Source organism: Chroicocephalus ridibundus, chromosome 2, assembly GCF_963924245.1.
Source record: "Chroicocephalus ridibundus chromosome 2, bChrRid1.1, whole genome shotgun sequence".
NCBI classification, from domain to species: Eukaryota; Metazoa; Chordata; class Aves; order Charadriiformes; family Laridae; genus Chroicocephalus; species Chroicocephalus ridibundus.
This window is the reverse complement of record NC_086285.1, coordinates 157,018,325-157,045,646: the sequence shown is the minus strand read 5'-3', so window position 1 is coordinate 157,045,646 and position 27,322 is coordinate 157,018,325. Positions and strand designations below refer to the sequence as shown.

The 27,322-nt window shown below is 44.5% G+C and overlaps 1 protein-coding gene across 12 annotated transcripts in view; it reads left to right on the top strand.

The window, feature by feature from the left end:
• The first annotated feature begins 1,398 nt into the window (after positions 1-1,398).
• The window catches only part of MTSS1 (MTSS I-BAR domain containing 1), a 130,617-nt gene continuing 104,693 nt past the window's right edge, over positions 1,399-27,322 (top strand). For 2 of the 12 annotated variants that reach the window (XM_063327514.1, XM_063327512.1), the window contains exons 1-3: positions 1,403-2,093; positions 18,314-18,375; positions 21,091-21,164. In XM_063327514.1, the coding sequence (XP_063183584.1) occupies positions 2,022-2,093; positions 18,314-18,375; positions 21,091-21,164 (208 nt within the window). In that variant the 5' untranslated portion in view covers positions 1,403-2,021. Of the gene's footprint in view, positions 2,094-18,313; positions 18,376-21,090; positions 21,165-27,322 lie in introns of all 12 variants that reach the window. The other 10 variants (XM_063327513.1, XM_063327515.1, XM_063327522.1 and 7 more) reach the window with 7 other exon arrangements.

Here is a 27,322-nt window from a genome sequence, read left to right as displayed (position 1 = left end):
AGGAGATTTTTCTCCCTCCCGTCCCAGGTGCACTGTGCACTCTGCAACATTTTACGTTGGAAATTCTCATTCCCAGAAAGGAGGTTAGCCAAAATACTGCTTGTGCTAAAACAAGGATCATCCCAGAAACGCAGTGGCTGAAGTAAAGCAAAGTAGGCCACCACCCTTCCCTGCCGAATTGCTGGATGTGACCCTGTCCCAGGGGACGACTGTCACGCTGGTTACGTGACGGCACCTGAAGCTCTGCGCCTGGTGAGCCGGTGTTGTCGTCACAAGCCACTGGAGACATTTGCTGGGCTCGTCTTTGGCAGTGAGGGTCATACAGAGCCACAAAACAAACGGCTGGATCAGACCTGGGTGGGTGTTTCTTCTCTGCAACCAAGTGGGGAAAAGCAGAGGGGGAATTGCTACGGCAGACGGGGCTGGAGGCAGGGCCCCTGTCCAGCTGTTTCCTCCAGTGCGGAATTCACACGGAAAACATGCTCCATCACGTGCATGTACCTAGAAAATGAAATGAAATGCTGAAATGAAGCAGAATGAGATGACATGCTGAAATGAAGCAAAATACGATGGCGCGCACACTGGCCCTTTCAGGCAGTTTGCAGGATAACAGGCACACGCCCTCCTCATACTTCAAGGTCTAAGGCTTATTCTTCCATACTTTTATACTTCTATAATTCCATATGTTTTCCTGGTTCTACACCTGGTCGTCACTACACCTGGTGGCGATGCAGCCCGTGTCCCCAGGAGCGGGGTCTCTGGGGTTGGCAGCGGCAGCATCTCTGGATCCCAGCTCTCCGGGACAGATGGGCAGCGCTTCGTTCCAGCGCAGCGGGGAGTCTCGGGGACCCTCAGCACATTTAGCTGCTCGTGTCCTGGCGTTAAGCTGATGCAGGAGCGTTCGCGGGACAGGAGCCGTAGCCTCTGGGTGGGTATAAATACGTAATTTTGATCACAGTGTTCTGCAAAATTTGGTGTGATGTGAAAACTGAATTACTTTAAAAAAACGTGTTTTATATAACTCACGCTTAAATATCGTCTTGCACGTGTGGGACAGGGTGAATAAACACACAAGCTGCGACTGACGCTGCTGCCGGCCGGGCCCCGCCAGCGCTGCATCTCCTCTTCTTGCTGAGAGCGTTCACCTCGAGAGGTTCTAAACCGGCGGGCGGAGGCAGACGATTTTCACCCAGAAAGAGCCGAATTTTGGGCAATTACTCCGGCGACTGTCACCAGAAGAAGAGCCCCGCCGCCCTGCGCTCAACCCCCAGCGGCGGGACCCGGCCGCGAACCGGGGGCCGGAGCGGGTGACGCGGAGGGGCGTGGCCGGGGCGTGGCCGGCGGCGGGCGGGGGGGGCGGTCGCCGCCGCCAGGGGGGGGCCGGGTGGTTCCTGGCGAGGGCGGGCGGCGGGTCGGGCGCATTCGCCGCAGCCGGCTCCGCTGGGGCTGGCAGGGACCTCCGAGGCTGCGCCCTGAGGAGCGGCTTAACGCGCAATCCCGTCTCTTTTTTTATATATAGAGATATATATTTTTTTTTCCCTTATTTTTTTGTGGGGGGAGGGTGTGCGTGCGCATCTGCCCAGCCGGCGGGCTGCCGCTGCCCTCAGCGGGCCGGGGCGGGGGTGGCCGGGGCCGCCGGGGCTCGGGCCATCGTGCGCGGCGATGGGCTTGGTGGCCACCGGTGGGTGGGAGGACGGTGCCCGCTCGGCTCTGAACCCCCGGGCGCTCCCGAGCGGGGCGGGGAGGTCTGTGTAGGCGAGGGGCGCCGATACCACCCCGTTTGATTTTTATTTTTTCCTCCTGTTTTTAAATTTTTAGAGGTGTAGGCAGATAGGGGCTCAGGTGTGTTGTTTTTTTTTTTATTTTTTCCCCTTATTGCCTACATCGGCTTGTTTCCCCCCCCTCCCCCGGTTTTCCCCCCCGCCCCTGAGGTGGGAAATTGGGGTGTCTGAATAATTTTTTTAGCTTAGTGGTGAAATTGCAGCGGTTTCTGCCTCCTCCCGTGTGCTCGAGCGAGGAAAATGGAGGCTGTGATAGAGAAGGAATGTAGCGCGCTCGGAGGGCTCTTCCAGACCATCATCAGCGACATGAAGGTAAGAGGCTGAAGGCTCTGGGGGGCCCAGGTGAGAGGAGACCTCTCCCCACCCGCCCCGGCGAAACTTTGCCCCGGGGGGGCGGTGGTGGCGGGGTGACCCCCTGGGCTGCTCTTGGGGTCCCTGTCCCCAGCGCTGGGTGCGTATGTGTCCCCCCACCCCGGTGTGAGCAGCCTGGGAAAAACGGGGCTCCATGTAGATGCTTCACCCCCATGGTTTGGGGCTTGCGAGTTGCTTGCAGGACACCACCTCTCCCTCCCTCCTTCCCTCTTTTCTCTGATCAAACATGCAAGCTGTTATCTCCCACCGGGCTCAGCATTTTCCAAACCTGTCTTTTTTTTTTTTTTTTTTTTTTTTTTTTTTTTAGTATCCCCCCTCCTGTCCTCCTCCACCTTCTTTTTTTGTTGTTTCGGGCTGTCAGATGGTGAGCAGAACAAATGCAGCGAGGCTCGAGCATGGTGCGGAGGAGATGGACACGGTGCTGTCAGCCCTGGGGTGGGGCTGGAAAGGGCAATGTCAGGATTTCTGTGCCGTGCCCATGGGGGAAAAAAAAAATAAATCATAAAATCTCAGCCTGGAGATGCTCAAAAGTTGATGCGTGGCTGGATTAAAATTGCCACTGGGTCGGTTACATGGTATTATTTTCGCGCTGTGTGTGCTGGTGGAGGTGGTGTTTGCTTCTTGCTGTGTATGAATTTTAAAGATCTCAAGTTGCCCGGTCTCTCCTCTCTCTGCCAGCCACCAGGAATCCCTGCCCAAGGGTCCCTTTGGGAGAGGCGCTCCCCATCTATCCTTGGCAGCCAAGGGCACTTCTGCAGGGTTTTCTTTGGGCGAGCGGGCGCCTCCCGCCCTTCGCTCGTGGAAATAAATCTCGTAAAAGCGTCGCTGTGTTCTGCCAGTCGTGCCTGCCCCAGACCCCAGGGCTTGGGGCGGCCGTACTGCAGAATACTGCAGTGTTCCCCCGGACAAGGGCAGCTTGTCTTCTCCCAGCGCCGGCTGGGAAGGATGGATGCCGTTGACGGGAGATGTTGAGGGACATGTCAGATAAATGGGGGGGATCGCTGTAATTGAAAGGCAGCGAGCAGCAACCATCCATGCTGTGCTTCTCCCGGCCGGGGGCATGGGATTTCTTCGGGTGTTTTCATCGGCGGAGGGCTGATGAGCGGGCAGGGCTGCGGGAGAAAGGGCCACCAAGTCGTGGCGGAGGAGGAGGAGGAGGAGGGGGTCTGCTCTAGGAAGGAGCCTGGCAGAGGTGAATGGCTTCTAGTGTTATTTTTTGGGGGGGAGGTGGAGAAGCTGTTCGCACTAGAAGTTATTTTTTGGCAAGGGTTCATGTGCACGTTCCTCTCAACAGATCTTAGGAGATGTTTAATTAAAAGCGTGGTTTGTCAGGAGCGGGCAGATTGCGGAGAGGAGGGGGAGCGTGTGTGTGTGTGTGTATCTGTCAAGACAATGCTGCAGTCCTGACAGTGCCGGGCCTTGGGCTCTCGGCCCCCTCGTATTTTTAATAGCGACTGCACTTCAAAATGAAGCAACAACCTCCCCCCAAAAAAGCAGGAAACGTTCACAAATCCTGGAATCGTTTCAGTGGGCTGCGCAGGGAACACGCAGGAGATGTTCTGTTCCAGATGAAGTGTGGTTTTGGTTTTCAGCACAGAGGGACACCCAGTATGTTTATTCTCTGCTTCTTTCCATAAGTGATGCAGTTGATTTTTCTCTTTCTTAAGCAAACAGGCCTTTGCTGTATGGATTTATCTCTTTTTTTTTTTTTTTTTCTTTTTTTTTTTGCCTTTACACATTGTTGCTTGCATGGGAATGCTGCTCATCAGAAACATGTTTACATGAGCTTATGGAGATGGGCACAGGTGTGAATATTTTTTTTCCTAATCCTGCGTAGTAGTGGAACCTGTTTTGTGAATTGGCAATTACTTGGGGGGGTGGGGGGGAAGGTTTAGAAGGAATCGCAGCAGATCTTCAGCAGCGTGCTGGTTGTTAAGGTTAAAAAATAAATAAATAAATCTGCTGGTTTATTTAGCGTGTGTAGAACAAATAATTTTTACCCGTAGTTCACTTTGATGCAGCTAATGCTGTACGGCTGGTGAGATGCACTAGGATTCTCCGTGAGTTGCACGCAAAGGAGCGTGGCAATTTCGAAGAAAAAGTAGCTATTTTTTGACAGCTAACCAGAACCTTTTCAACCAATCGTACCTATAGTAGTAAAGTGAAAATTAGCATTTTAAGCGCTGTTTCACGTAGTCAGGTCTGCGTGGGCAGGCTCCTGGCAGGATCTCGGAGACGTTGCGTAGGAGTCTGCCCACGCGTACCCAAGCGCTCTCTCTGTGCCTATTTCTCATCGCCGGCTGCGATCCAGGCCCCACATGCCCTGCGGTGCTGAGGGCTTTGTTGCAGCATCCGCCTGCCTTTTTTTTTTTTATTTTATTTTTTTTTTATTTAACTAAATAATTCGCAGGTTCTTCTTATCATATGTATTGCTCTGCCTTAAACTTGGTTGTAAAGATGGCAGGGTTAATCAACAGCGTATTAAAATTACTCTGAAGTCTTGCCAGTGGATGCAGATGGGTGCTGCAGCCGAGGTGATGAAGCTACAGTACGCGTGGACTGATTTCTTTATTATTTTTTTTTCCTTTGTTCACATCAACACAGAACTAGCTCAGGTGTACCTGTTGTTAATTTTGAGCTCCTTGATCTCGACAAGGTTACAGGAACTGGAATTACAGTCCTGAGTAATGTGATTGTTTCCATTTGCCTCCGTACTGCGTTAACTTTGCAACTCAATGAGGGCGATACATGCTGGTATGACTAACGCATCATATTTTTTGATAGCACAATTATCTTTTGCTGGCTGAGGTCTCTTGAACCACTTCTAATGTTTTCTCCAGATACCCTAAATTTCTCTCCATCCTCTAACAAAAATAATGTTGTGGTTAATGCTCGATGAAATAAGCTCCAAAATAATACAACATTAAGCTGACTGATTTAGAGAAACGATGTTATGGAGTTAAATATAAGAATGGCTAATAAACATGCCATTTATACAGCACTTTTAATGTACATCTGGACCTTCAGTCTCCCAACAAGGGAAGTCCATGTCTTCCATGCAAAACAAGGGTCGCATTTGTTGCGTGGTATGTGGTGTACACGGTGACAGGGTTGTTTGGGAAAAGTCCACAATGGGAATTGTGCTTGGCCATTGCGCTCCAGAATTGGGCTTCGATGCTTTGAGATTTCAAGATCAGATTAAAGAATCATAAAGGTGGGAAAAAGTCTGCCCATCCCGTCCTTAAGTTCTGGTCCATTGTCAGAGCCCCTGGTGTTTCCTACAATACATCACCGAGTACGTGGCACTTAGAGTTTGTTACGCTCTTACGCAAGATCTTTTTTCAAAACAATCAAAGTTTATAAAAGCAAAAATAAAACATGTATGTCCCCTCGGAGGAGTAGTTTTGTGTGCTGCATGCAAACGGCTTCTCTTTGAAAGCGGCATACTTTCTGTAGCTCCCTGTGGGAAGGGAGTATTTGATCTGAATGGTTTGTAACTCATTTCTGGCAATCGAGAAATGAGATGCTGTAATGTGCTGTTAATTTCAATATTTCTTGTAGTGCAAAGCAAATCAGTGCAGATAATTTTTGGGAGGGCCTGTTGCGGATGGGTTTCAAAAGATCTTGTCTTCTCATGCAGAGCAGATTCTCTTTAATGCTGCTTTTCCTTCCGAGTCTTGATTTTTACATTCCTTTTAATTGCATTGTTCTCTACTGTCTTGAAAGAAAAACGAGAAAACACCTCTGAAAACGTTGAAATTGGCAGTGTTTGTAGTTCATCATTTGCTTGATGCTGGTTCTTTTCCTTTTTGTATGTGCTTTATTTATCTCGCCTCTTCTGCCAGCGTGTGTTTTGGCAGGGCAGGGGCTTGGGGTGGGCTAGGCAGGAGGATGAGTAAAGAGCAGTGGAACCAACACAGGTTGTCTGTGACTTCATTTATACCAAGTGGAAGGATTTACTGAACTTTGGTGGCTCAGGTGCGGATTACCAATTGGTCTCCCTCATCTCCCCCCGTGTGAGGGATGTGCAGGTATGAGGGGGGCTGCAAACGTCGTCCTGTTGGTGAATAAAAACAAGGTTCCCAAAGGAGGAGTGAAATTTTAGAAATTCTTTCAGTTTAAGTGTATGTGCCTTATTTATAGTCATTTAGCTGAAAAGTCAACAAAATCAACCTTTTGCTTTTGGCAGTAATCTCTGCTTTGAGGCATCTTTGCCTTCAGCCGTGCAAAGCTCTTGGTCAGAGCAGAAGAGAAAGACATGAACATATGGGCTTGAGAAACATTCATGTTTTTGCAGCCTCTTATCTCCAGTTAGGAAGTGACCGGTGAGAAGCAGCATTTTAATCTTGCTTTCTGTGGAAGATGGAGCCGGGGGTGGTCACATCAACGATTAAGAGCCATTTGTTAAGCAGGCCTGATTGGCTTGCGAGGGATGGCCGTGTGCTATTCGCACAAATAATATAAACTGAGTGGGGGGAAAAAAAATATTTGTTGGCACAAATAGAAATGCTGACACAGTTACGACAGCAAGTACAGCTGCAGGTCCTCTGCATTTGTATTAATCCAAGGGACAGCCCACATGTATCAGAGAATCGGGGCAAATTTGGTTTACCCTGACATGTTGTAATACGACTGCTCTTCTGCAGCTGTGCTTTATTTGAAGCTTGGGATCTCTGTGGAGATTAGGAATGTTCAGTTCAATGATTTTAAGGTCTAGTTTCAATCCAGCTGTTGAGATTGATAACTATTGTAAGGAAAAACAAATGTTTCATGTGCAAGAGAAAGGTACAGGCTTGGCGAGGAGAGGGCATGCCTGTCCTCCCTTTCCCACGCATCCTGTGTTCCACTGGCATGTCCCACGACAGTCTTTAGGGCAACTGATTTATTCCAAACCTAGCGAATTGACGTTTCTTCCCCTTTCCCAAAAAGCATGAAATGAGTTCACGTCCACTCCACGCAGCTTTTCTTCCCATTTTTTTTTTTTCTTAAAGGTTTTACCACCAAGGCATTTTGGGCTGCACTGATTTCTTACTGCTGCCGCCTCCCAACAACCTGCCTGCCCCAATGGTTTGCGTACACTGAAATTCCTTCCTTTTCTAAGCAGCTGCAGTCTCTTACTGTAAATGTCTTGGAGGGATTGACGTGCAGCAAAGGCTGAATGGTGGTGCCGGAAGACAGCCACTGCTTGCCTGCTTAGATACTGGGCTTCACGCAACAGGGCATCGCTGGGAACGTGCTTACAAATAATTTATTTTTTTGGGGACGCATTCTTGACCCAAAGACTCTTGTGGGAGTGTTAACAATTCATACAACTGCCAAACGTTCGCTACATAAGTGTGTACGGGGCTGTCTTCGTCTGTGGCATAGCCAGGGCAAGGATTTTTAATGTCTTGTAAGAGTCCTCCTCTTGGACCTGGCAGGACGCCAGGGGCTGCATAATGGGGTTTGCGAGGTTGTAAGCGTGGAAGGAGTTGTGCAGCGCTGCGTGAAACACAATTGACTGAACAAATGTCGGAGGACAAGAAGTCTGTGTAATTACAGGCTCGGCACCGGTTAATGCCTAACAGAGGGTGATAATTCAGGAGAGTTTGCTGCTTCCTTCCTCAGTTCTGGGTGCACATGAGCTGTACCAAAATCTTTGGTATAAAATACCTAAGAAACCCCAAATTTTTTTGCTATGTTGTTGGTTTTTTTTTTTTCTTTTTTACCCCCCAAAATATAGAAGTTGCTACGGTTGATGGAGTACTCCTGTGAATCTATAAATAGCATCTTCTGCTTAACAGCTTGTGTGTTTTCAGCTTCTGAAAAATAACGTTCATGGTCTACCCAGAGACAGTGTGGTCTTAAAGATGAGGAGAAGACAGTGCGTGGCAGAGAGCAGAATAGGAACTCTATCCAAAAAGGTTTTTTGGTCTACTTCAGGGCACGCAAAGGTGGGTACAGAGGGATTTGAGTTCGTACCACAAAGAGGCTACTACAGAAATGCATTTCACCCTCCAAGCGTATGTTTTCCAAGTCAAAATTATGTCTGCCTTGATGCTTTAAGATGCCGAGCACTGCCCTGTTCGCTGGCATCTGTGCTGACCTTCAAGGACGTTGATTGACTCCTTCCTGCTGGGCTGTGAGATAGCTGGAATGCTGAGATGTTTCGAAGGACTGGAGACAAAATGTCTGGTAGCTTTGTGGTTAAGACCATAGCAGCTTTCATCTTCAAAGTACTCTGTGTGTGACTTAGAGACAAAGAATGGCTGCCATTTTACAGAAAGGCAAGCTATGGCTGCAGGTTCAGTGACTTCTACTCCTTTCCCTTAGGACAAGAAGGAATTGAGTGCATCTAGGGCACAGAGTTAATGAGGGGATGGTTTTTAAGCTCCCAGTATAATACATATTTCTGTCCACACATACGCACCACTTTGTTGTTCCTCCTTAAGACATATTGCTGTTCCCCCCCTCCCCGTGGTAGCCCAGTGTTTGCAGGCAGAAGAGATGACATCTACAAATGACCGATCAACTCTCAACACAAGTGTCTTGAACTCCTCTTCTGTAACTGAGATTACAGGACACCTCAGTTTCTTAGTGGAGAAGTCTGACGGGAGCATCTTAACCACAGGCTGGTAGATCATGAAGAATTTGTCCGTCTGTCTTGTGAGGTTCTGTGAGCTCTGTTTTTTTTTCACTCGTCTGCTCGACAACCATAAGTGTTGTGTAGGAGGTCATTTTAATTCTAGGATGCTAGCTGCATCATTTGACGATTCACTTTGGATATTTTTAAAAAGAACACTTGTAGGAATGAACTTGTGTTGGTGTGTACAATGCTAGCAATGAATGTGTAATTAGAGAGATTTGGTTCATGGTACGAAAAAGCTCACGTTTGTTCCTGTTTTTTCTTCCACATAAACTGCCACCATGCTTCCCACCCAAGCATGAGTGTGTGGTTTTTTTTTTTGTTTTGGTTTGTTTTTTTTGCTACATAAGTCACATGCATGCTTTGTAGTGTCTGTGAAGCCCTTTGTGTAGTGGCTTAATTTGGGATTTTTTGTTAATAAAGCGTTATTTGTAATGAGATGCCTCTGAACAAAATCGTCCATGAGGAAACCTCGTGGTTGCTCATTGTCCATGAGCAAAGCAAGTGTCTAACTTGGAGCTTGAAAGGGATTGTTTCTCTTCTCGTTGAGTGAAATGGAGAGAAAGTAACCTGGGACAAGCGTAGTTGGCACTTCACTGTCTGGCAAGAGTCGAAGTTCATAAAGCATTACAAATTTTGCTACCTGGCTGCTGCCTTTTTCCCAATGAGGTGCTTCTGTGGTCAACTCAGATGCTTGTCAGAACTTTGGCAACAGATACTGCCACTTCTTGGCTGGAGATTGCTTTGACTGCTTGTGTCATGAAGATTGTGTTGACATGAAGCAATAAATGCTCAGACATGAAAGTTTCTCCTTGCTTGGGAAGAAGTGATGGGACCACAGTAGTGTTGGTCGCATTACCAGCATGGAGCGGTTGGCTTGAGGCTGTCCTCTGTAGACATTAACTCGAATGAGTGCATCCTGATATTTTAATTATCTTCGTTTTGATCCAGCTGAAATATTGTGGGTTTATAAAATAGCTGCCGAGTATGCACAGTGGCCGCTTAATGATTGAGTGGATGAAAGGCGGTATTGATGAGTCTCTGAGGAGAAATCTGCTATTCAGGCTTGCAAACTTGTTTAGACCTGCAGGGAAGAATGTGGAACTAAATGCTTCCTCTGGAAGACTACTTAATGTCCAGCTTTTTTAATGTAGCATGGGATAAAAGGTCTCTAGAAGCTGTGGCTAGTTGTTTCCGCCCCCCCCCCCCCCCCCCCCCTTGTGAATAACTTCCTGTGTTTAGAGAGGGAGAGATTGTATGTTTATGCATGATGTATTTTCTCACAGCGTGAGTATAAGTTTTGTTTGCTAATTACCTAATCTTGGATTTGAACCACTAAGTGGCTGCTTTGGAGCTGAGTTTCTTCATCTTGCAAACTATGAAACTGGGCTGTGGACGGTACACATTTGACGTGGGCCTCCTTGCTACGTCAGCAGGGACCACGAGCCGGGCTGTAAGCCAGGATGCCATGCAGCGACCGAGGGGGATGAGTTTTCACAGGTCCTTGCTGTTCTACAAATCGAAGCCACAGCCATGGGGCAACTGGTATCCTCCACTGACAATGTTTAAATATGGGCTAGCGCAGTGCAGGCTTTATTATAATACAAATTAAAGACTCTACAGCTCTAACAACAGAATGGTACCAGGCTTAGGTTCCCTCCCCCTTTAAATGGTTAGTAAGGCCTAATAAATACCAATGTTCTTGCTAAGAAGCGTTGCCTTTCAGTGCTCAGGCAACTGGGCATTCTTTAGAGTTCTTCAGGTGGTCTTGGGAGTGTAGAAACAACTGATATCTGTGGGTTTTTTTCCCCAGTGGGGTGAGTACTCTTTCCTGGATTTTTCTGATTGGAATTAAGTCTTGACTTTCGCAAGATATTATGCCATTATCTGTTTTTCTCAACGTCCTAATGCTCTGTTTAGACTGAAAACCAAACAGTTTTGAATATACTAAACAAGTGGTTCTGTGATGCATAGAAGAAATATCTGGTTGACAGTTTTTTTAATAGCGTATGAGATGTCTTCAGTAGTGTTCTGTTGCATAATTTGCAATGTTGTGATAATGTATCACCTTGTGAAAGCAAAGCTTGGCATGCCTATTTATACTCTGCATGCTGAGGGAAACTCGTTTCTAACCCTGCCGTTCCCTGAACAGGTAGCAGAAATAATGGAAATAGATGTATGGATACAAGGCTTTGATTTTAATTATCCCCACTTTCTTTCCTGAAGGGTAGTTACAGGTTAAATGACGTCTTAATCTGATCTTTGACGTGCTTTTACTTTCACTTGAATGCACTACAATCTCTCAAACCCTGAGTCTGTACCTGTCTCTTCCGTTCAGTCGTGCGTGTGTTCAGCTCTCCCTGTGAAATCCCGTGAAGTTCCTGTCTTCTCTTTATCTGTTGATGACTTTTCATTCCTGGCCCAGCAAGCGTTCCGCATGAGTTGGGAGACCCTTTTGCTGCTGGAGTTAAGCTCAAACTTCTCCTATGCACGGCAATACCTTTATCTTAGGAAGACAGAAGGGAATTTGCAGTCAGGTGGTCCCTTTCTTTGCCTTGTGTGAGTATTACGCTTTTCTAGAAGACCGCTATATAAATGTGTACTCTTCAAGCCTTGAAGACTTCCAGTGAAAGGAAGCTGCCTGACCTTTCAGAGATGCCTGTTAACTGGTTTTATAATTGGATGGATTGTCCGACCTGAAACTTCTCAGCTGCAAGTAAAACTGATTGTTTCTTGTCCTGCACCACTGGAGAACAGCTGATGGACTACATCAGTCTATGGGATGCTCTTGAAATCAGTATTGGGACTTCATTGATTCAGTTTGGATTTGAATTTAAGAAATAGAGGGTAGATTTATATTGGACATAAGAATTTTTTTTACAATGAGGGCAGTGAGGCAGTGAAACAGGTTGCCCACAGAAATTGTGGGTGCTCCATCATTGGAAGTGTTCGTCTTCAGTTTGGACAGGGCTTAGAGCAACCTGATCTAGTGAAAGATGTCCCTGCCTATGGCAGGCAGGTTGGACTAGATGATCTTTAAAGGTTCCTTACAATCTAAACCATTCTATGATTGTGCATATTTGAAGTGAGGTAAATGAACCCAAAGAAGTCGTGGAATAGGTGCTGTGTACACTTCTGCATCTTTTTAAAAAGTGAGGTCTTTTTTGCCAGCAAAATTTATGTTTCAGGCTCTTGAAAGATTGAGACTATTCTGGTGAGTGACTGGGAAATAGATGCAGCTTAGAAAGCTTCATGAATCAGGCTCTTAAATTGTTTATTTTTTCAACCTAGAAAGAGGCAGAGCCAACAAGCAGATTTTTTTGGATGGAGAAGAGCAATTATGAACTTCGTGTAAGGCGACGTTCATTCTCTGCCCACTTGTGTGTTGCGGGAGCTTTTGTGGCTTACTAAAGGACTGGGCAATCCTATTAATGAGTCATGGACTTGGCTCAGTCTGTGTATTGCACAGAGGAACCTATTAGTGTTTGGTAGCACTTTGTAACTCTTGCAGTTGTGGCTGCCCAAGTGCCCTTTTCCCCAGTTGACTACTGATTCTTTTAGAAAAAAGGAAAAACTTCCAGTGCCAGATGTGAGCTGGGAAGGGAAACTGATTGTCAACCATTGCATCTTCCCTTGTGTTGAGACATCTGTGGCCGGAACCTTTTTTTTTTTTTTTTTTTTTTTTTTTTTTTAGGCTGTCATTGTTTTCCTGTCCCCTTCCCTTCCCAACTTTTTCCTGTTTTCGCCTGTTGAAGGCCCCTTGGAAAAGTGCTGGTGTCCATTTGCAAACCATATTTGCTTATCCAGGCCATTCTTTGTGTGGAACATCTGTGACTTTGTGTGGTGTCTAGCACAGTAAAGCCTCTGCTACTTGGAGGTTGTGTACTGAATGCCACAGAAATGAGATGTTCATAATAATCCTTGTGATTCTGATATCTGATAAAACAATATAAAAAAAACCTTTTGTTTTTGGCATAATTTACATTAGAGGGTTAGGAGGATACGTACAGGAGCAAAGTTACAATTTTTGTTCCAAAGGTAGATGTATGGCATTTGGATGTGTTACTAGGGTGTGAAGCTCGATAGCAGTGATGTATGTCTGGGACTCAGCTTTTTAGCTGGTCATAGCTGAACGACTACACTGAGGTGGAGAAGTCCTAACTCCTGTAGCTTCTGTAGTGTTTTTTTCCCCATTTTATTGAAGTCTGCAGATGTTGTTCATTACTCTTCTGAAAGGCATACAGCTCTTGCTTTGATAACTGGTGAGATAAAACCAAGGCCCTGCCTGACCGGTCCCTTTCTCTCCTACCTCTTTAGCTGGAACAGCCAAAATTAGATTTGGAATTTGCTTCACTGTAGAACAGCTCTCTGTTTCTTTCCACCTGTCCCAAAAGTTTAGATGGGTTGTTGCTGTGAACAAGATACCAAACTCTTCCTGCTGCCTTTGTACTCGATGTCCCAGCAAGAGCTGATAATAAGGCTGAAAAGCCTCTCTGATAAATGAAAGCACTTAAAAGAATGCTGTCAAGGGTTTTTAGAAGATGTGATGTGTCTTGTCTGTGGGAGTTGGGGTGCATGGAAATAAATTATTAAAGGAAGTGTCTTTTGCTCTTAATGGAAAAAGAAGAATCATAACTTCTTAGCAGAAGGAGTGACAGAACAGTTTTAAACTGTCAAGACTGCTGATACTCAAGTTGTAATCTTAAATAAATACAACAATCTGGGTTCCTATTCTTGCCGTTAGATTTAATCAATAACGATTTCAGTAAATATGATCCTTTGCTGCAAGTCTACCCTTCCTTTATTGAGAAATTGCTGAGTTTCTTGTCTGGGTGTCTTCTCACTCCTACTGCAGGATTGCTGGCCTGAAAGCACGGGAAAAACAAACTTCAATAAATCCCTTGTAGAGCTGTGTGTTGTAGGGTGGCTGTGCTCGTTTGTACACACACACACACACACACAAAGAAGTTCTTCAGCCATCCAGGGTTTAAATGCTCCTTCCAGAGCTGCCTGTTGGCGATCGTTGCCTGCTCTTCCCTTATGTGGTGGGCTGACCTTGGCCAGCTGACCACCCAGACGGTCTTCTCCTCAACAGGACAGAGGAGAAAATTAGGTAAAAAGCTCGTGTGTTGAGACAAAGACAAGGAAATCGCTTAACAGTGTAAGCAAACCTGTCGTGAGCAGACCAGACTTGACTGGGGAAGATGAAATTTATTGCCAATTAAAATAGATCTGAATGGTGAGAAAGACAGACAAAAATTTAAAACATCTGCCCACGTTCATGGGTCTGGATGTCAGATGGGATGTCACTGAATGAAGGTGGTGTCCCCTCTCCTTCCCATCCCGGCGGCAGGCATGGAGGACGCGTCCCCAGGAGCCGTGGCCATGGAGGACGCTGTCTGGCTGGACGCTGGCGGGTCTAGGTGTTGGTGTCTGGCATTTGCAGTCGCTTTGCCAGCTCAGCCTGGTGCCTTTCAAACACTTGCTGTGGTACCTATCCCTGAGGGAAAGTTGTTTCATGTCCCTAATTGCGGACTGGCTACATGGGTGACGGGCACGAGGCACCATTTTGCTTTTCAGCCCGGAGGCGGAAAGGTGTTTCCCTGCTTGCGTTCGGTGTAGATTAGCTGGAGCTGGGCCCTGGGATCAGGTGACTAATCACCTATAAACCGACTAATTAAGCAATAGGGTAGGATAATGGCATGTTATGGCTTACCGGTGACATCCCTCGGCAGGTGAGCAGCCGCGGGCTGGGCCATGCTGAGCAGCTTGAGGGGACTCGGCGCCACGGCGTGCCCCACTGTAATGGTGAAACACCCGTTTCATGGAGCACACGTCAAATTTCTTCATCCGACGGTGAAGAAATAGTTGGGCACAAAGTTGTTTTGGGGGAAATAGTCCCTGGATTAAACCATTAATGATTGTCAAGAAAACCATTTAAACAAACCCGCGCTGTAACCGATTTCTATTTTAACCCATGAGGAGCTAAAAAGAGGATTCGTGACCCAGATTCCTATAGTGGCTCTTCTCCGAAAGGGGCCGGAGGTGGAGGAGGCCTGCTGCTTTCACAGATAGCGCCAGGACCTGAGTAACCCTGACATTTAAAGGGGAGAAAATTGATTTCCTTCATCAGCCACTTGAAATCGGAAATTACAGAAGGTGCAGAGGAGGCTCTGGGAGAGACAGCATTTAAAAATACTGTGTTATTGCTCTTCGAAAGTGGCTTTATGTCGCAAAAGCACTTACACAAAGACGTCGAATTCCACCTGCTGTTTCTTTGTGTTTAAATTGAGAAAGTAATACATGTCAAATCAAGGATGAAGCTTTACGGCGCTCTCAGTGTGTGGTTTCTACTGCCGTTACCATTTCTCTTGATGGCTGCTTTGACAAAAGCAGGGAACTATTATTGCAAACATGGAGGTGAGACTTGGAGCAACAGCGGGGCTGCCGTGCTCAAGGTGACACCTGAAGAGGCCTTGGAGAAGGAGCTGCTCCCCGGGGTACCAGAGTTCGGGTGTTTACAGCACTAGTCTTATTCCTCTGTCACCTCCTTGGTTTGTGCCCATGAGCATCACTAAATGGCTTCATGCTTCCTAGGTGCTGGAGGTGGGATAAACCCCAGGTTATTAGGTCCTGTGAAGTGGTGGGCATTGTGCACTTCTGCTGTAGGTGGGAATCATGGCGGGGGTTTGGTTTCAGCAGGGATGTGGTGGTGGACATGTGTTTTGGAAAAGCTCAAAAGGGATGATAGATTTTATGTGCAAGACTTGTGTGTTACTGAGAGAGAGATGAGCTTGTGGATGTGGCTTCAGCAGGGAAAAGTGAAAGCAAATGCTATTGGAACACAGATAATATAAACTCCTCTTAATTTTCAGCCGAGTTTATTAGAGAGAGTTCGGAGTTGGCAGAAAACAGATCACGATGCCGCAAGCTGAGCAGATAATGCAGGAATTCATGTCACTGGTGCAAAACTGCTGAAAGGTTTTCTTCAACAATTGAAAAAAAAACCCAAACGAAACAAAAAACCCCAACAAAACCCACCACCCAAGTTATTCATTCAGGGACATTTTTCTTAAAAATGCTGCAACTTCCTACTGTTCAAAATGGGATCAGATGCTCTTGGCCAGTGTGGGAGTGCCCAGGTGAAGAGATTGCATTGTTTTCAACCAAACAAATACAGTAACTATTTAAGTGAGCTGGTATGCTTATTTATGTAGGCTTGGCTTAAAGGGAAATGCATGGTGACTATTCCAATTTAAAAAAAAAAAAGAAAAAAGAAAAAAAGGAAGGTGTTTTCTTCCTGAGCTGTGTTTTGATAGGAGTGTCTTAAGCTTCCCTGTGAAGCAGCTAAGTGCCAGGCTGGTGTCAATCTCCTGCATGCCATCAGGCACGTTTAGCTGGATAATACACCGCCGAGATGGAAACATAATCAGGCTGCTTTGGTATCCTCCGCTTGCCGGCTTGCGTTTTGCTCAAGAATCCAGTAAAGCCTTAGGCCCTGCTGTTAATTGTCAGGGCTTTCAGGGCTCCTGGCATACACATGCATAATGCATATACGGCATGCAGATAAACACCGGGAGACGGGGTTCGGAGTTAGGGATTTCAGTAAGACTAATAGGTTTAAGGAAATAGCATTTATTCCCCGCCCCCCCCGCCTCTTTCAAATAATTGGTGGGTTTCTTTAATTTTTTTAAAATGTCTGACAGTTTTTACTTAGCACAAAGCACTTCATATTCTAGGTCTTGCCACCCAGATAACTGCTATTTTCTCTTTCCCCGTCTGCATTTCCCCCTGGCTCCCTCATCTGTAGGTATAAGAAGGTGTTATGAACACCTGTTTTACTTTGGGATTTTTTGGTGGTGTTTTTTTTTTCCTTTTTTTTACCTTTTAGCAAAAAACCTGCAACCCTTGCTGAAAAATATGTCGAGTACCAGTTAGTACACTTGACAGTGGCCTTACGGCAGCAGCTTCTGCATCTGGGTGTATCGTGGCACTGCCCAAGCCCTGCTGTGCACTGACTGTGTGGGAGGCGCACACACGACCCCTCTGTAAAAACATCGTATTTTTTCAAAATACGACAAGTAGAGAACATTAAATTGCGACCAGGGCCAGAGTCGAAAGGCAGGCTTGCCTTTGGTTTTAACTCCAGGTCTCATTCCAGTGGATCCCCCTGTGGTGCATGAACGTCTGGGAGATGCCTTGGGGGGGTGCACAAAGGAGCTGGAATTTGGCTGTCGGCTTTTGGGGAAGGAGCTGTCTTTGCCCCGCACAAGACGTGGCCTCTCATGGCAGTGTGGGCAATGGATTTTGTTTTGCTTACAAAAAGCAGACAGGTTTATCGGGCTGGATCAAGTTTGCTACAGGCAACTGCGCTCGCATGCAGCCTCTTCCAGTCAGAGCTGGGGTAATGTTAGCCTTGAGGATCTGCCTTATCTGGGTTTTATTGTGTCGTTGCTCTGGTAACAGCAAGTCTTATACCTTTATTAAAGGAAGCAGGGATATTTTATTTTACTCTCTAGACTCCAATCAAAGGGAAATTTTGAGGTTTCTTCCTACTATATGGCTTTTGCTGTTAACAGAAAATTTGCGCTTGCTCTGCAGGGAGCAAGTTAACCTTTTTCCAGTCTAAAAAGGATGACTTTTTTACTATAGAAATCAGCACTTTTTTTTTAAAAAAAAAAAAAGATCAGAACTTGCAAGCATACTTGGTGTCCATATTCTAAATGAAAACCTGTGCTTTTAACACAATTTTAAAAGTGGGGGAAAAAAGGTTTACAGGAAACTTGAAGTCAAGAAGAATTAAACCTTCTTAAAAACTTTGTGTACACTCAGTGCTATGCTGCTTTATCAGCTTCAATTCAGAAATCAGCTCCAAGGTCATTTGGGACTGTTTTGGAAGTAGATCTTGCAGTTACATGACAGATGTTGGGAAAGTTTGTTGTCTCAATGGCCACTGTGCCGTTTCAGTGCCCGATTGCTGATTTACCTTGAGACAGCGTTTGAGGTGGTCTCTTGGTCAACACAGACCTTTATTGCAAAGGCTTCTAAAATAATTTTATTTTTTTTAAAAAGAGGATGGGAACCTGGAAATGACACAGAGAATCCATTTGTAGAGAAGAACAACTAGGATCCTGCCTTTGGTTGTGGCAGCTTCTCTGTACATGTTGTTGCAATAACCTATCAGAAGTGGGGTGTTAGGATTTGTTCTGCTGTACCCACGTGTGAGGTGTTTCTTTCCTCTGCTTCAGTTAAAATCCCTCTTCTCCCCCAGTGTTTCTAATTGGAAAATCTGTAAAGCCTCCTCAGAGGACCTGCTGTTTCATTTGGATTCGGAACCAGTTGACATCTTGTCTCCTTGGGACTGGTGTCCAAGGGTGTGAGAGACAACTTGCTGGGAAAATATATTTTGGTGTTAATGGATTAGGATTTAGTGAAGTCTTGGTTATTGTTTTACTTCTAGTTTCATTTGATCTGGCGTATCAAAACCGGAATGCTCAAATTAAGTATTCATTATTGTGTTTTGTTTTTCTTGCAGGGGAGTTACCCAGTGTGGGAAGATTTTATAAATAAAGCTGGGAAACTGCAGTCTCAGCTTCGGTAAGTTTTGCGTTACACACAGTCATGATCCCCTCCAATTCCTTGTGTGTGCAACATAAAGGTTAAATGCAGCTTCTGCTAGGATAATTTGCTAAGCGTGTCCTAGTCAAATTGTGCATATTTTATAGTCAACACCCATGTATGTACTTTTTCACATACTACTACTGCTGTTTTAATGTATTTAGGAAAATACATAATCTACCACCAGCTGTACATAATAAACATAAAATGAGCTAAATTTCATGGTTTCTAATGGAAAATTGGAAAGATGGTTCATTGCTGTTTAAACACACGTTTGGAGTTAGCCCGATGTTGTCCGTTATTAGTGTAGAATACAGCAGGTTTATATTAGAAGAGGGCTCAAAATATTAAAGAGTCTTAATCTTAACAGTGCTTTCTTCTGCCTTAAAAACAAAGGGAATTCCTGTGCTGGATCACTTATTGGTGATTGTTAAAACTTACGTCACTGGGGTATACGTTGCAAATGACATTCTGGATTACTTAATAAGTGCCATATGTATCGCACTCAGACCGATTCTGCTATCGCTGGAATTCATTCACTTGTAAAATTTGCTTTTGCTAATATGAATCCAAGCTCCATTTCTTCACAAGTCTCCCTGAACCACAATCTCCGCTGTGCTCTCCAGAGCATCGGCATGGTTTTTTTTTTTTCCCCAGCAGCAGTGGTAACAGGTATGGTTATCGGCACTTTATTTTGCAGTTCTGTGTTGCATTGTGAACTGTTCCTGAAGAAGTGAGGGTTTAGGCTCGTTTGCCCTAAACAACTGGCATATGCTGTTCTGCCGCTACCGTGCCTGAAGTACCACACTTGCATGTGGTTTTTCTTTTCCAGCAATCATGTCACATTGAGTGCGTGTGGAAGAAGCAGAGGAAGTAGTGAAAGAAGAGAAATGGAGAACTTTCCTAGCCCTTTGTACTCTTTGTACGCAGGCCTTCTGGGAAGGCATGAGGGATAGTTTTGTTTATTTCCCAGTCCTGTGGTGTTGCATTCAGTCAATGTAGTATTTTTCTAGCTACGGGAACGTGCAGGCAGGCAGCTTGAAAGCCTGTGTTTGAGGATTTGCTGTCCGTTTCTAGCAAATGTGAGCTATTTGCCTCTGGTTCATTTCTGTGTGCTCTGATAAAGGAGAGCAGATGTCATCTGAGCCGGAGCCAGGTCTTCCTGGCTCTTGTTACTGGAGAAATGGAACTTTGTTATTAGCAATATAATTAATAATTAACAACATGGTACACGAATAACAGCATGACCCACAAGTTTGGAAGATGAAGAACACAAACACTGTTAAGAAAAAGCCCAGAAAAGGTTATCTAGTTCCAGGGCTGATTATTGCTAGCTAGTTGTCAGGGGTTTTTTCCCCCCTCCCTTTAATCTCCTGGGCATGTGGAGAGTCCTTATGCATTTGGTTGGTCCTCTCAAGCCTGGGGTTTTTTTTGTGTTCAAATCTTTTGTGCTGTCAGTAGGCCATTTATTACGCTGCCAGTTATGTGCCCCATATCTTGAGTATATTTGGAGTGAGACTTGCATAAAGTCTGACCTAATTAAGCAGTCCTGTGGTCTTTCTGGCCGAGGATCAGCTTTCCTGCAGGTCTCCCGGGTTTTTGGAGTCTTGAAACAAAGTGAAGTTGATGGTCCTCCTTCAGGATTTTGCTTGGAGAGGGGCTGACTGTTACAGTCAGGAGAGGAAATCAGAGTTATTGGTAGAAAAGATGTGCCGAAACAGAACTATGAGGTAACTGTGGAGAGGGCACAGTTGCACTTTACCTGTAGAGCCCTGGCCTACTTTCACGTAATTTGGGTCAATCAGACTATACACCCATCAGAAATCTGGTACTGACCTGAGCTGTTTAAGGCTCTAGGGCCTGCTTATGTAGAACAAACGTGTTCGGAAAATTGTAACTCACGTTTGCTGTCCACTTGAAGAGACATGTGGTCTGTATGTGCTTTCCAAACCTGGAGGGAGATGGGGCTAGTGGGGTTGATGCTTTGGATTGTGGAATCTCCGAGATTGCTAGTGTACCTCTTGGGAAGGGACCTGCTTGGAGGAGCAGTGTATCAGAAAGGCTTTTCATTTTTTTGTTTATCTTTTGGGTGGGTTTCTTTTGGGAGATTTTTTTTCTTCTTCTTTTCCGTCTTTCCCATTTGCCCAAGAACTCCGGACCAGTCTGATTTCCAAGAAGTTGGTGTTTTCTGTTTCAAGGGATGCTTGTGCTCCTCAGATGAGAAATTCAGGAAAGTGTTTGGCCAGGATCCTAGATAAAAGGAAGGTCCTGCATGCTCATTCTTAAAATACACATGTTCCTTGGAAATAGCAGTGGCTGTAATTTGTGCACTAATGGGTGCACTATAATATATGTTAGATTTATTTTTCATGTTTGACTGCTTAATGTTGGTTCATCAGAGGAAATCAGCTAGAAGGGGGTTGGCTGTGCTCTTTTGAAATAGCACCTGTCCTGTCCAATTCACAGCACGGAATTAGTGTGGCTGCCTCCAAGTCCATAGTGCTAACACAAAGCAAGGAAGGGATTAAGAAATGAAGGAGGGGAAAGGATAAATTCAGATATAAAAGAGGATATTTTTTTTGTGGTCTCTGCAAGTTCACAGTGGTATTCTTTACAAGCCTAAATGTTTTTGGCAATAATTAAATAGGCAGCAATGAGACACTGCTAATGTTTTGTTATCTGTATGCATTTCAGGACTACAGTAGTAGCAGCTGCTGCCTTTTTGGATGCCTTTCAGAAAGTGGCTGACATGGCTACTAATACACGTGGTAAGCAGATGTGTCAATATTGAGTTTAACAGAATGCTGTGTGGTTTATACCATTTGTTGTAATAAAAAAAAGTCTAACTTGTTACATTGACAAGCAGATCTGTGAGACATCTGTTAGATGGACTTGCACTTCGAAAAAGCGACACGTGAAAAAGGAAGTAATCTTTTCTTTACTGAAAAAAACACTGGAAACCTGTAATTTAAATGCGTCATCAATCATGTGAACACTTCTTAATTACCATTTGAATTATATGTTGATGAATAATATTTTAGAAAGCAAGATTTACTGAAATCTGTATTCACTGACGCTTCTGTACCTTAAGTAAATGCAAAAGGCTTGATATTCAGCTGGAATAAATAAGCATAGGGTTGCTGAAGATTGGGCTGGTACCAGCTGATGCTGTGGCCTTTGATGTCTGTATATAATGATGATAGTAGCCTGTACTTGTAACCTTGAGGAATGTCTTTGCTTGTCCTTCCTCTTCTTTAAGTCTGATGTTACTGGTCAAAATTAATTTTCCTGGGCTGTGGGCTTCTCTGGGTAACCGTCTAAGCTTGTTGGTGAGTATGGAGGCCAAAATAGTGCAGCTGGCAGTCTTTCCAGGCTGCTGAGTTGGAAGGAAACAAAAGGCTGCTTGCTGCTTCTCTCTGATGTTGGATGCCCAGTGACCGAGGCATCGCGTGCAGATGTCCCTGCAGCAGTAGGGCATTCCCCATGGTCACTGTGTCCCTGGGCTCTGTTGATGAAGACCAAATCCAAAGTGCATACATCACTGCTGAGTGAGTGGCTTTTGGTCACCCCTAACCTTAGAGGTTTTGTAACATTTTCTTAAAGTCCTAATATGTCCTTGTCATTTGACTCTGAGAATAAGAAAAGTAATACTGCTAACGTGAAGAGTGTGCGTTTCCATTAGCAGCGTGCTAGCGCAGCCAGACTTCCATTTCCCTCAATTTCTGCCTAACAGGAGTAGTAGTAGCAGCTGCTGGAGCACGTATCAAACCACAGAATGGCAAGAGGGAACAATATTTTGTTTTTCCTTTTTAAGGCTAATATGTACGTTCTGATAAGAAGTTCCTCATTATGTGCATACCTTCTGTAAATTATGGGTAATCTATTCATGTAAAATAATAAACACTCCAGAAAGTGGAATAGACTAAGGATGAGACTTGGATTTCTAACATGTCTTTCCTTTGAGCATGCTCTCTTCTATTTATCTTCCCTCCCCCAAAGGGAAAACAAAGTAAACGCTAACAAAATCCTTGAGACTTCTCTTCTGGCTGTGCTGGCAGGCTTATAGAACTTGCATTCAGATACCAGAACGACTGAAACTCTTCTACTTTTTGACAAAAATGGCTTGTGTGGGTTTTTGAAGGGTATTTTGCACTTTCTGCTGTGTTATTTGGACCCCGTCCAACAAGCATCGTGTCTTGTCTCTTATCTCTTCGAACACATCCTTTACAAAAGGAGCTCTGTAAATACGGGCCTGCCAAATTTGTATAGCTCCTCTGTTCTGTCTTTCTGCCTTCCCTGACTGAAAGGATGGAAGAGAATTTTGTTTTTATTTTTAGAAAGTGATGTTCGGGGCAAAGAATCAAAATTCCAAGCTAGTTGGTGGTTCTGATCTGCCTCCCAACCCAACTTCCACTCATGCCCATTTGAGTATTTACATATATATATATATAAGTAGTCAGTTGCCTTGGAGCATCTCTGAGGTTGCACATTGGTCCTTGAGCAAATACAAATCCTTCTAGCTTGCTATGGACAGGGATAAAAGCCTGGCCCCATTGAAGATGATGGCAAAATTCCCTACGACTTACTGGGACACAGTTTTAGAAAAATGTATTTCGCCGTTAGTATAAGCAACCATATTCAGAAAACAAAACCAAACAAACTTAGTGTTTTTCTTCTCTGATGTGAGTATTTTAATGGGCTCACAGTTTTCCCTTTTAGGAGTTATCTAACTTGGAACAATTCTTTGGGAAATTTTGCCTGTTATTTATCCCATTTATAAAATCCTGCTTCACACTGTTCGGGGGGTCTCAGTTAACCAAAGTCATCACAGTTGATTTTCAACTTCTGAGTGTATGTAAGACTTGTGTAGCTCTTTGCATGACAAAGGCAGGGTGAGGGTTGGCGTATTTTAAATCGTAAGGCTGGTTTATCACTGCATGAGCTAAATGCTTCTTCTGGGGACTGTGTACGAAAATATTGACGAAGGTGCTTGTTTTGGAGGGACAGTGTTAGTGCCTTGTAGGACGACTGCAGTGTTGTGAAGCTGTGTTCTATGTGTGGTTGCTTATAGTTTTACAGAAAGTGGCCTGCTATTTTTAAGACTCACTGATCTAGCTGATGAAAGCATTTTATCAGTCAGCAGAAGCACTCTCTGGCTACTCTTTAATCTGTTTGCATCAGCATTTGCTTTGAAAGAAGAAGAAAAAGTGTTTACATGGATGTACATGTCTACACACACGCAAGAGGAGATGATTACCTTTGCAGACACTAAATGTTCAAGTACGAGAGTTTATTTTCATCAACTCCAGTCCTTGTTCCAGCTGATATCTTTATCTACCTCGTGTGTCATTACCGCTGTTCCCAAACATTGGGTTTTCCCTTTTGGTGTGTCTTTCTTTCTATGTCATTTACTTCTGCAACGGTAACGATGTTTATCTTCACATTCCTATTTGGAGCTCATACAGAGGGCATAATTGGAGCTCTGCCTGTGGTGAAACCTATGGTTGGATGAGTCAGATAACCTGTATTTTGCTGTGTTTTCCTCACATTGTACCTTCTGAAGTAGGAAAAGCCCTGAACGTGAAGTACCTGCTGTTTTGTGGTGACTCAATACACAGATTAATTTCCTGACCAGCTCACTTCAGCTTTTTCTTCCTTCTTCGCTGTCTCTCTGTTTAGATGTGTATCAACCCAAAGTTTAGTCTCTCTTTTCCCCTGAGTTCAGTTCAGTTCCCTCAGTTCAGTGTTTTTTCACGTCAGCCCGACAAGGAAAAACACAAGGAAAGTAGTTCTGATGCACCTATTGCCAAAAGGTTTTATTTCTGTGGGTCTGACCATCTGAAAAACATCATTTGGATGGGGCACTCTGTCAAGTTACGTTGCTAGTTCTCTAATAATGCTGGCTGCGTAGCAGCTTGTACTGTTTTTTGCAGGTACCAGGGATTTTTAAAAACAAAATTCCTTCAAGTCTTTGCCTCTTGAGCTCTGACAAGATATATGCATCTATCTAGCAGTTTGTATTATTCAGGCTACATCTGTTTGGCATGCAGCCTGGCAGAACTTGTTGGTCTGCGGTGGAATCTGCTATTATTTCTCACTATGATTATTAGAGAGAATACTCAAAAATATTAAATTAAATAGATACATCAGGATACCTTTAAACCTCAGTGAAGTTTCCTTTTGGGGAGAGGTGGGCTTGTGAGTTTTAGTTTGTGTTTTTCTCGTATGGCTTAAGTCTTTCAATATCTGAAATTTTGATGTTTATATCTGCATCAATTCTAACTGAAGCATGAAAGAGACTTAAGTCTGATTTCATTTAATAGCTATTTACCTAATATTTTATGCATTAAAATTTTATTCTCTTATGAAAGCAAGAACTGTACATCCCACATATAAACATATATCTCATATAAGCATATTGTAAGTTGGGTTTGAACAGTATGTAAAAGCATGTGTGTAAATTGCTTTGCTTTTTGTATGCTAGTATTCCTCTGCCCGTGCTGCATTTGAATGTCCTTTGTAGATAAGCGCTAAAATTCAGGAACTTGAAAGAGTTGTTGAGAAGAGTAACTATCCTCCTTGTTTCATGAGGGAGTTTAACGTGAAGACATGCATTCTATATCTACTTAATATGCCATCAGCGACTTCCGTGGAAAAAAAGCTGCCCCGATCTTGCCTACCTGCATCTTCACAGGTGTAAATTAAAATTTATGGAAAGATGATCTAAAAGCCTTGATTTACCCTGAAGCTTAAAATTGATCTTCAAAGTGAAATTGTTAACGAGGCAGCTAAAATACACTCTTGTGGGTTTTTTGTTTTTCATTTGTATTGAAGGGTTTTACATATACAAAGGTGTGTTTGATATTAGCATATTGGTTAAATCACGTCAAGATTCGTTGGAATGTATCGCACAGCTTTCTCTGGCCAGTTGGATTCCATGGATTGTAATGCTGTTTGAAGTTGCCGCATTTCAACTTGGCAAGTGCTACTAAAGGTATGTTTTCCCTGCCTTTGGTAATTTTGACATCTGTCAGGCTGGTTGGCGCTATTTACATTTTCCATCTCTCTCATTTTACAGATGTCTGAGAGGACTTTAAGGCAATGCAGAGCTACTGACAAGAGGTGCAGGAAATTCCAGTTGAGGGTGCCTGGTGGGCAGAGGGGGGCTGAGGTCAGGGAGGGAAGAGCTGTGGATGGTCAGCCAGCTACAAAGGGACACTGAGCAGACCTGGAAGCAAAGCTCAGCCCACGCCTGTGTGGCATGCAGCGGTGACGGGGTACCAAAACCAGCATAACCATTTTAGTGTTACCTGTTTGAGGAGCAGCGTATATCAGCCTGGGAGAGGTGCTCCATTAAAGTGTCTCTACTTTTTTTTCAGGCCCCAGTAAACTTTATCAGCACGCAGAAATGTAAATACGGTTTACCGCTTTTACTTACAGAATTAAATCTGATTAATGTGTGAGAGTGTCTGCCTCGGGTAGCTCTTGTACTGCAGTAGTCAGTGACTACTCTTCATGTTTAATAAAGCTGCTTAAAATGGTACCTTTGCTGCAGATCTGTGTTCCTAGGCAGGCTCTGCATCTGTGTTGCTCCAGGTATTGTGTGAGTACACCTCCAGGTCGTCCTTGCTCTGGGTGTTTCGTTGTCTTAGCCAGGATATGATATGTATTGAAGTGGTTTTCCAAGGTGACAAGCTGCACATAGTGTTGCAGTGCTGGAATTAGCATCTTTTATCTCCCAAGCAAGTGTGCTTGGGCCTTTGGGCCTTCTGAACCAGTGTCTCACTTGCTGCAAATAAGGCACAGTGTGACCCCAGGGATAAATCTTTGTCACCACAGCAAAATGTTCTGGAGAGTCCTGAAAGGTGGCTCTTCCCACCCCCCCACCCACCCCAAAAAAAAAAAATGGGGGAGGGGAAAGACACCACAGTTTATAGCAGTAGACCTAAAATCTGTATAACACTTTGGAAATAAATTTCTGTGCTCCTGCCTATGGACTGGGGAGCTGTGATGAAGACATCGACCTGTTGGAGCGGGTCCAGAGTAGGGCCGCAAAAATAATCAAAGGGATGTAGCCCCCTCCTGTGAGGACAGGCTGAGGTTGTTGGGGTGGTTCGGCCTGGAGAAGAGAAGGCTCTGGGGAGACCTTATTGCAGCCTTTCAATACTTAAGGGGCACCTACAGGAAAGATGGGGACAAATTTTTTAGCAGGGCCTGTTGTGATAGGACAAGGGGTGATGGTTTTAAACTAAAAGAAGGTAGAATTAGACTAGATAGAAGGAAGAAATTTTTTACAGTGAGAGTGGGGAAACACTGGCAAAGGTTGCCCAGAGAGGTGATAGATTCTACATCCCTGGAAACACTCAAGGTCAGGTTGGATGGGGCTCTGAGCAGCCTGATCTATTTGAAGACGTGCTCATTGTAGGGGGGTTAGACCATCTGGCTTTTAAAGGTCCCTTCCAACCCAAACTATTCTATGATGATCTGTGCATAATTTTAGAGTGAAAACAAAGCTGAGCACAAGAGGAAAGGGGTTCTCATTGTCCCATTCTTTTGTTTTTCTTATTCCTCTTTAACTTTAGATGCTCATACTCAAATAATGAAACCTTTATTTGAGCTTCCTGTCACTTAAGATAAGACTCTGTAATAAGCACTTACTCCTCCCATGGAGTCTTTGAAGTAAAATAATACAGTCCAGGCTTTTTCTTTGTGGATTTTCAAATATAAAATAATCAGGAAGAAAATTATTTAAATGAACCATTCAGTCTTCCATTATACTTTCATGAAGATGATGCAAAACACAGGACCAATTCAGAATCGTTGGCAGATAATTTTGAAGCTGGATGCATATTACACATCTGTTGCATTTTGAGAAGGGGGACTTGGAAATGGTGCTTACAAGTGCAGAAACTACAAAACACATATA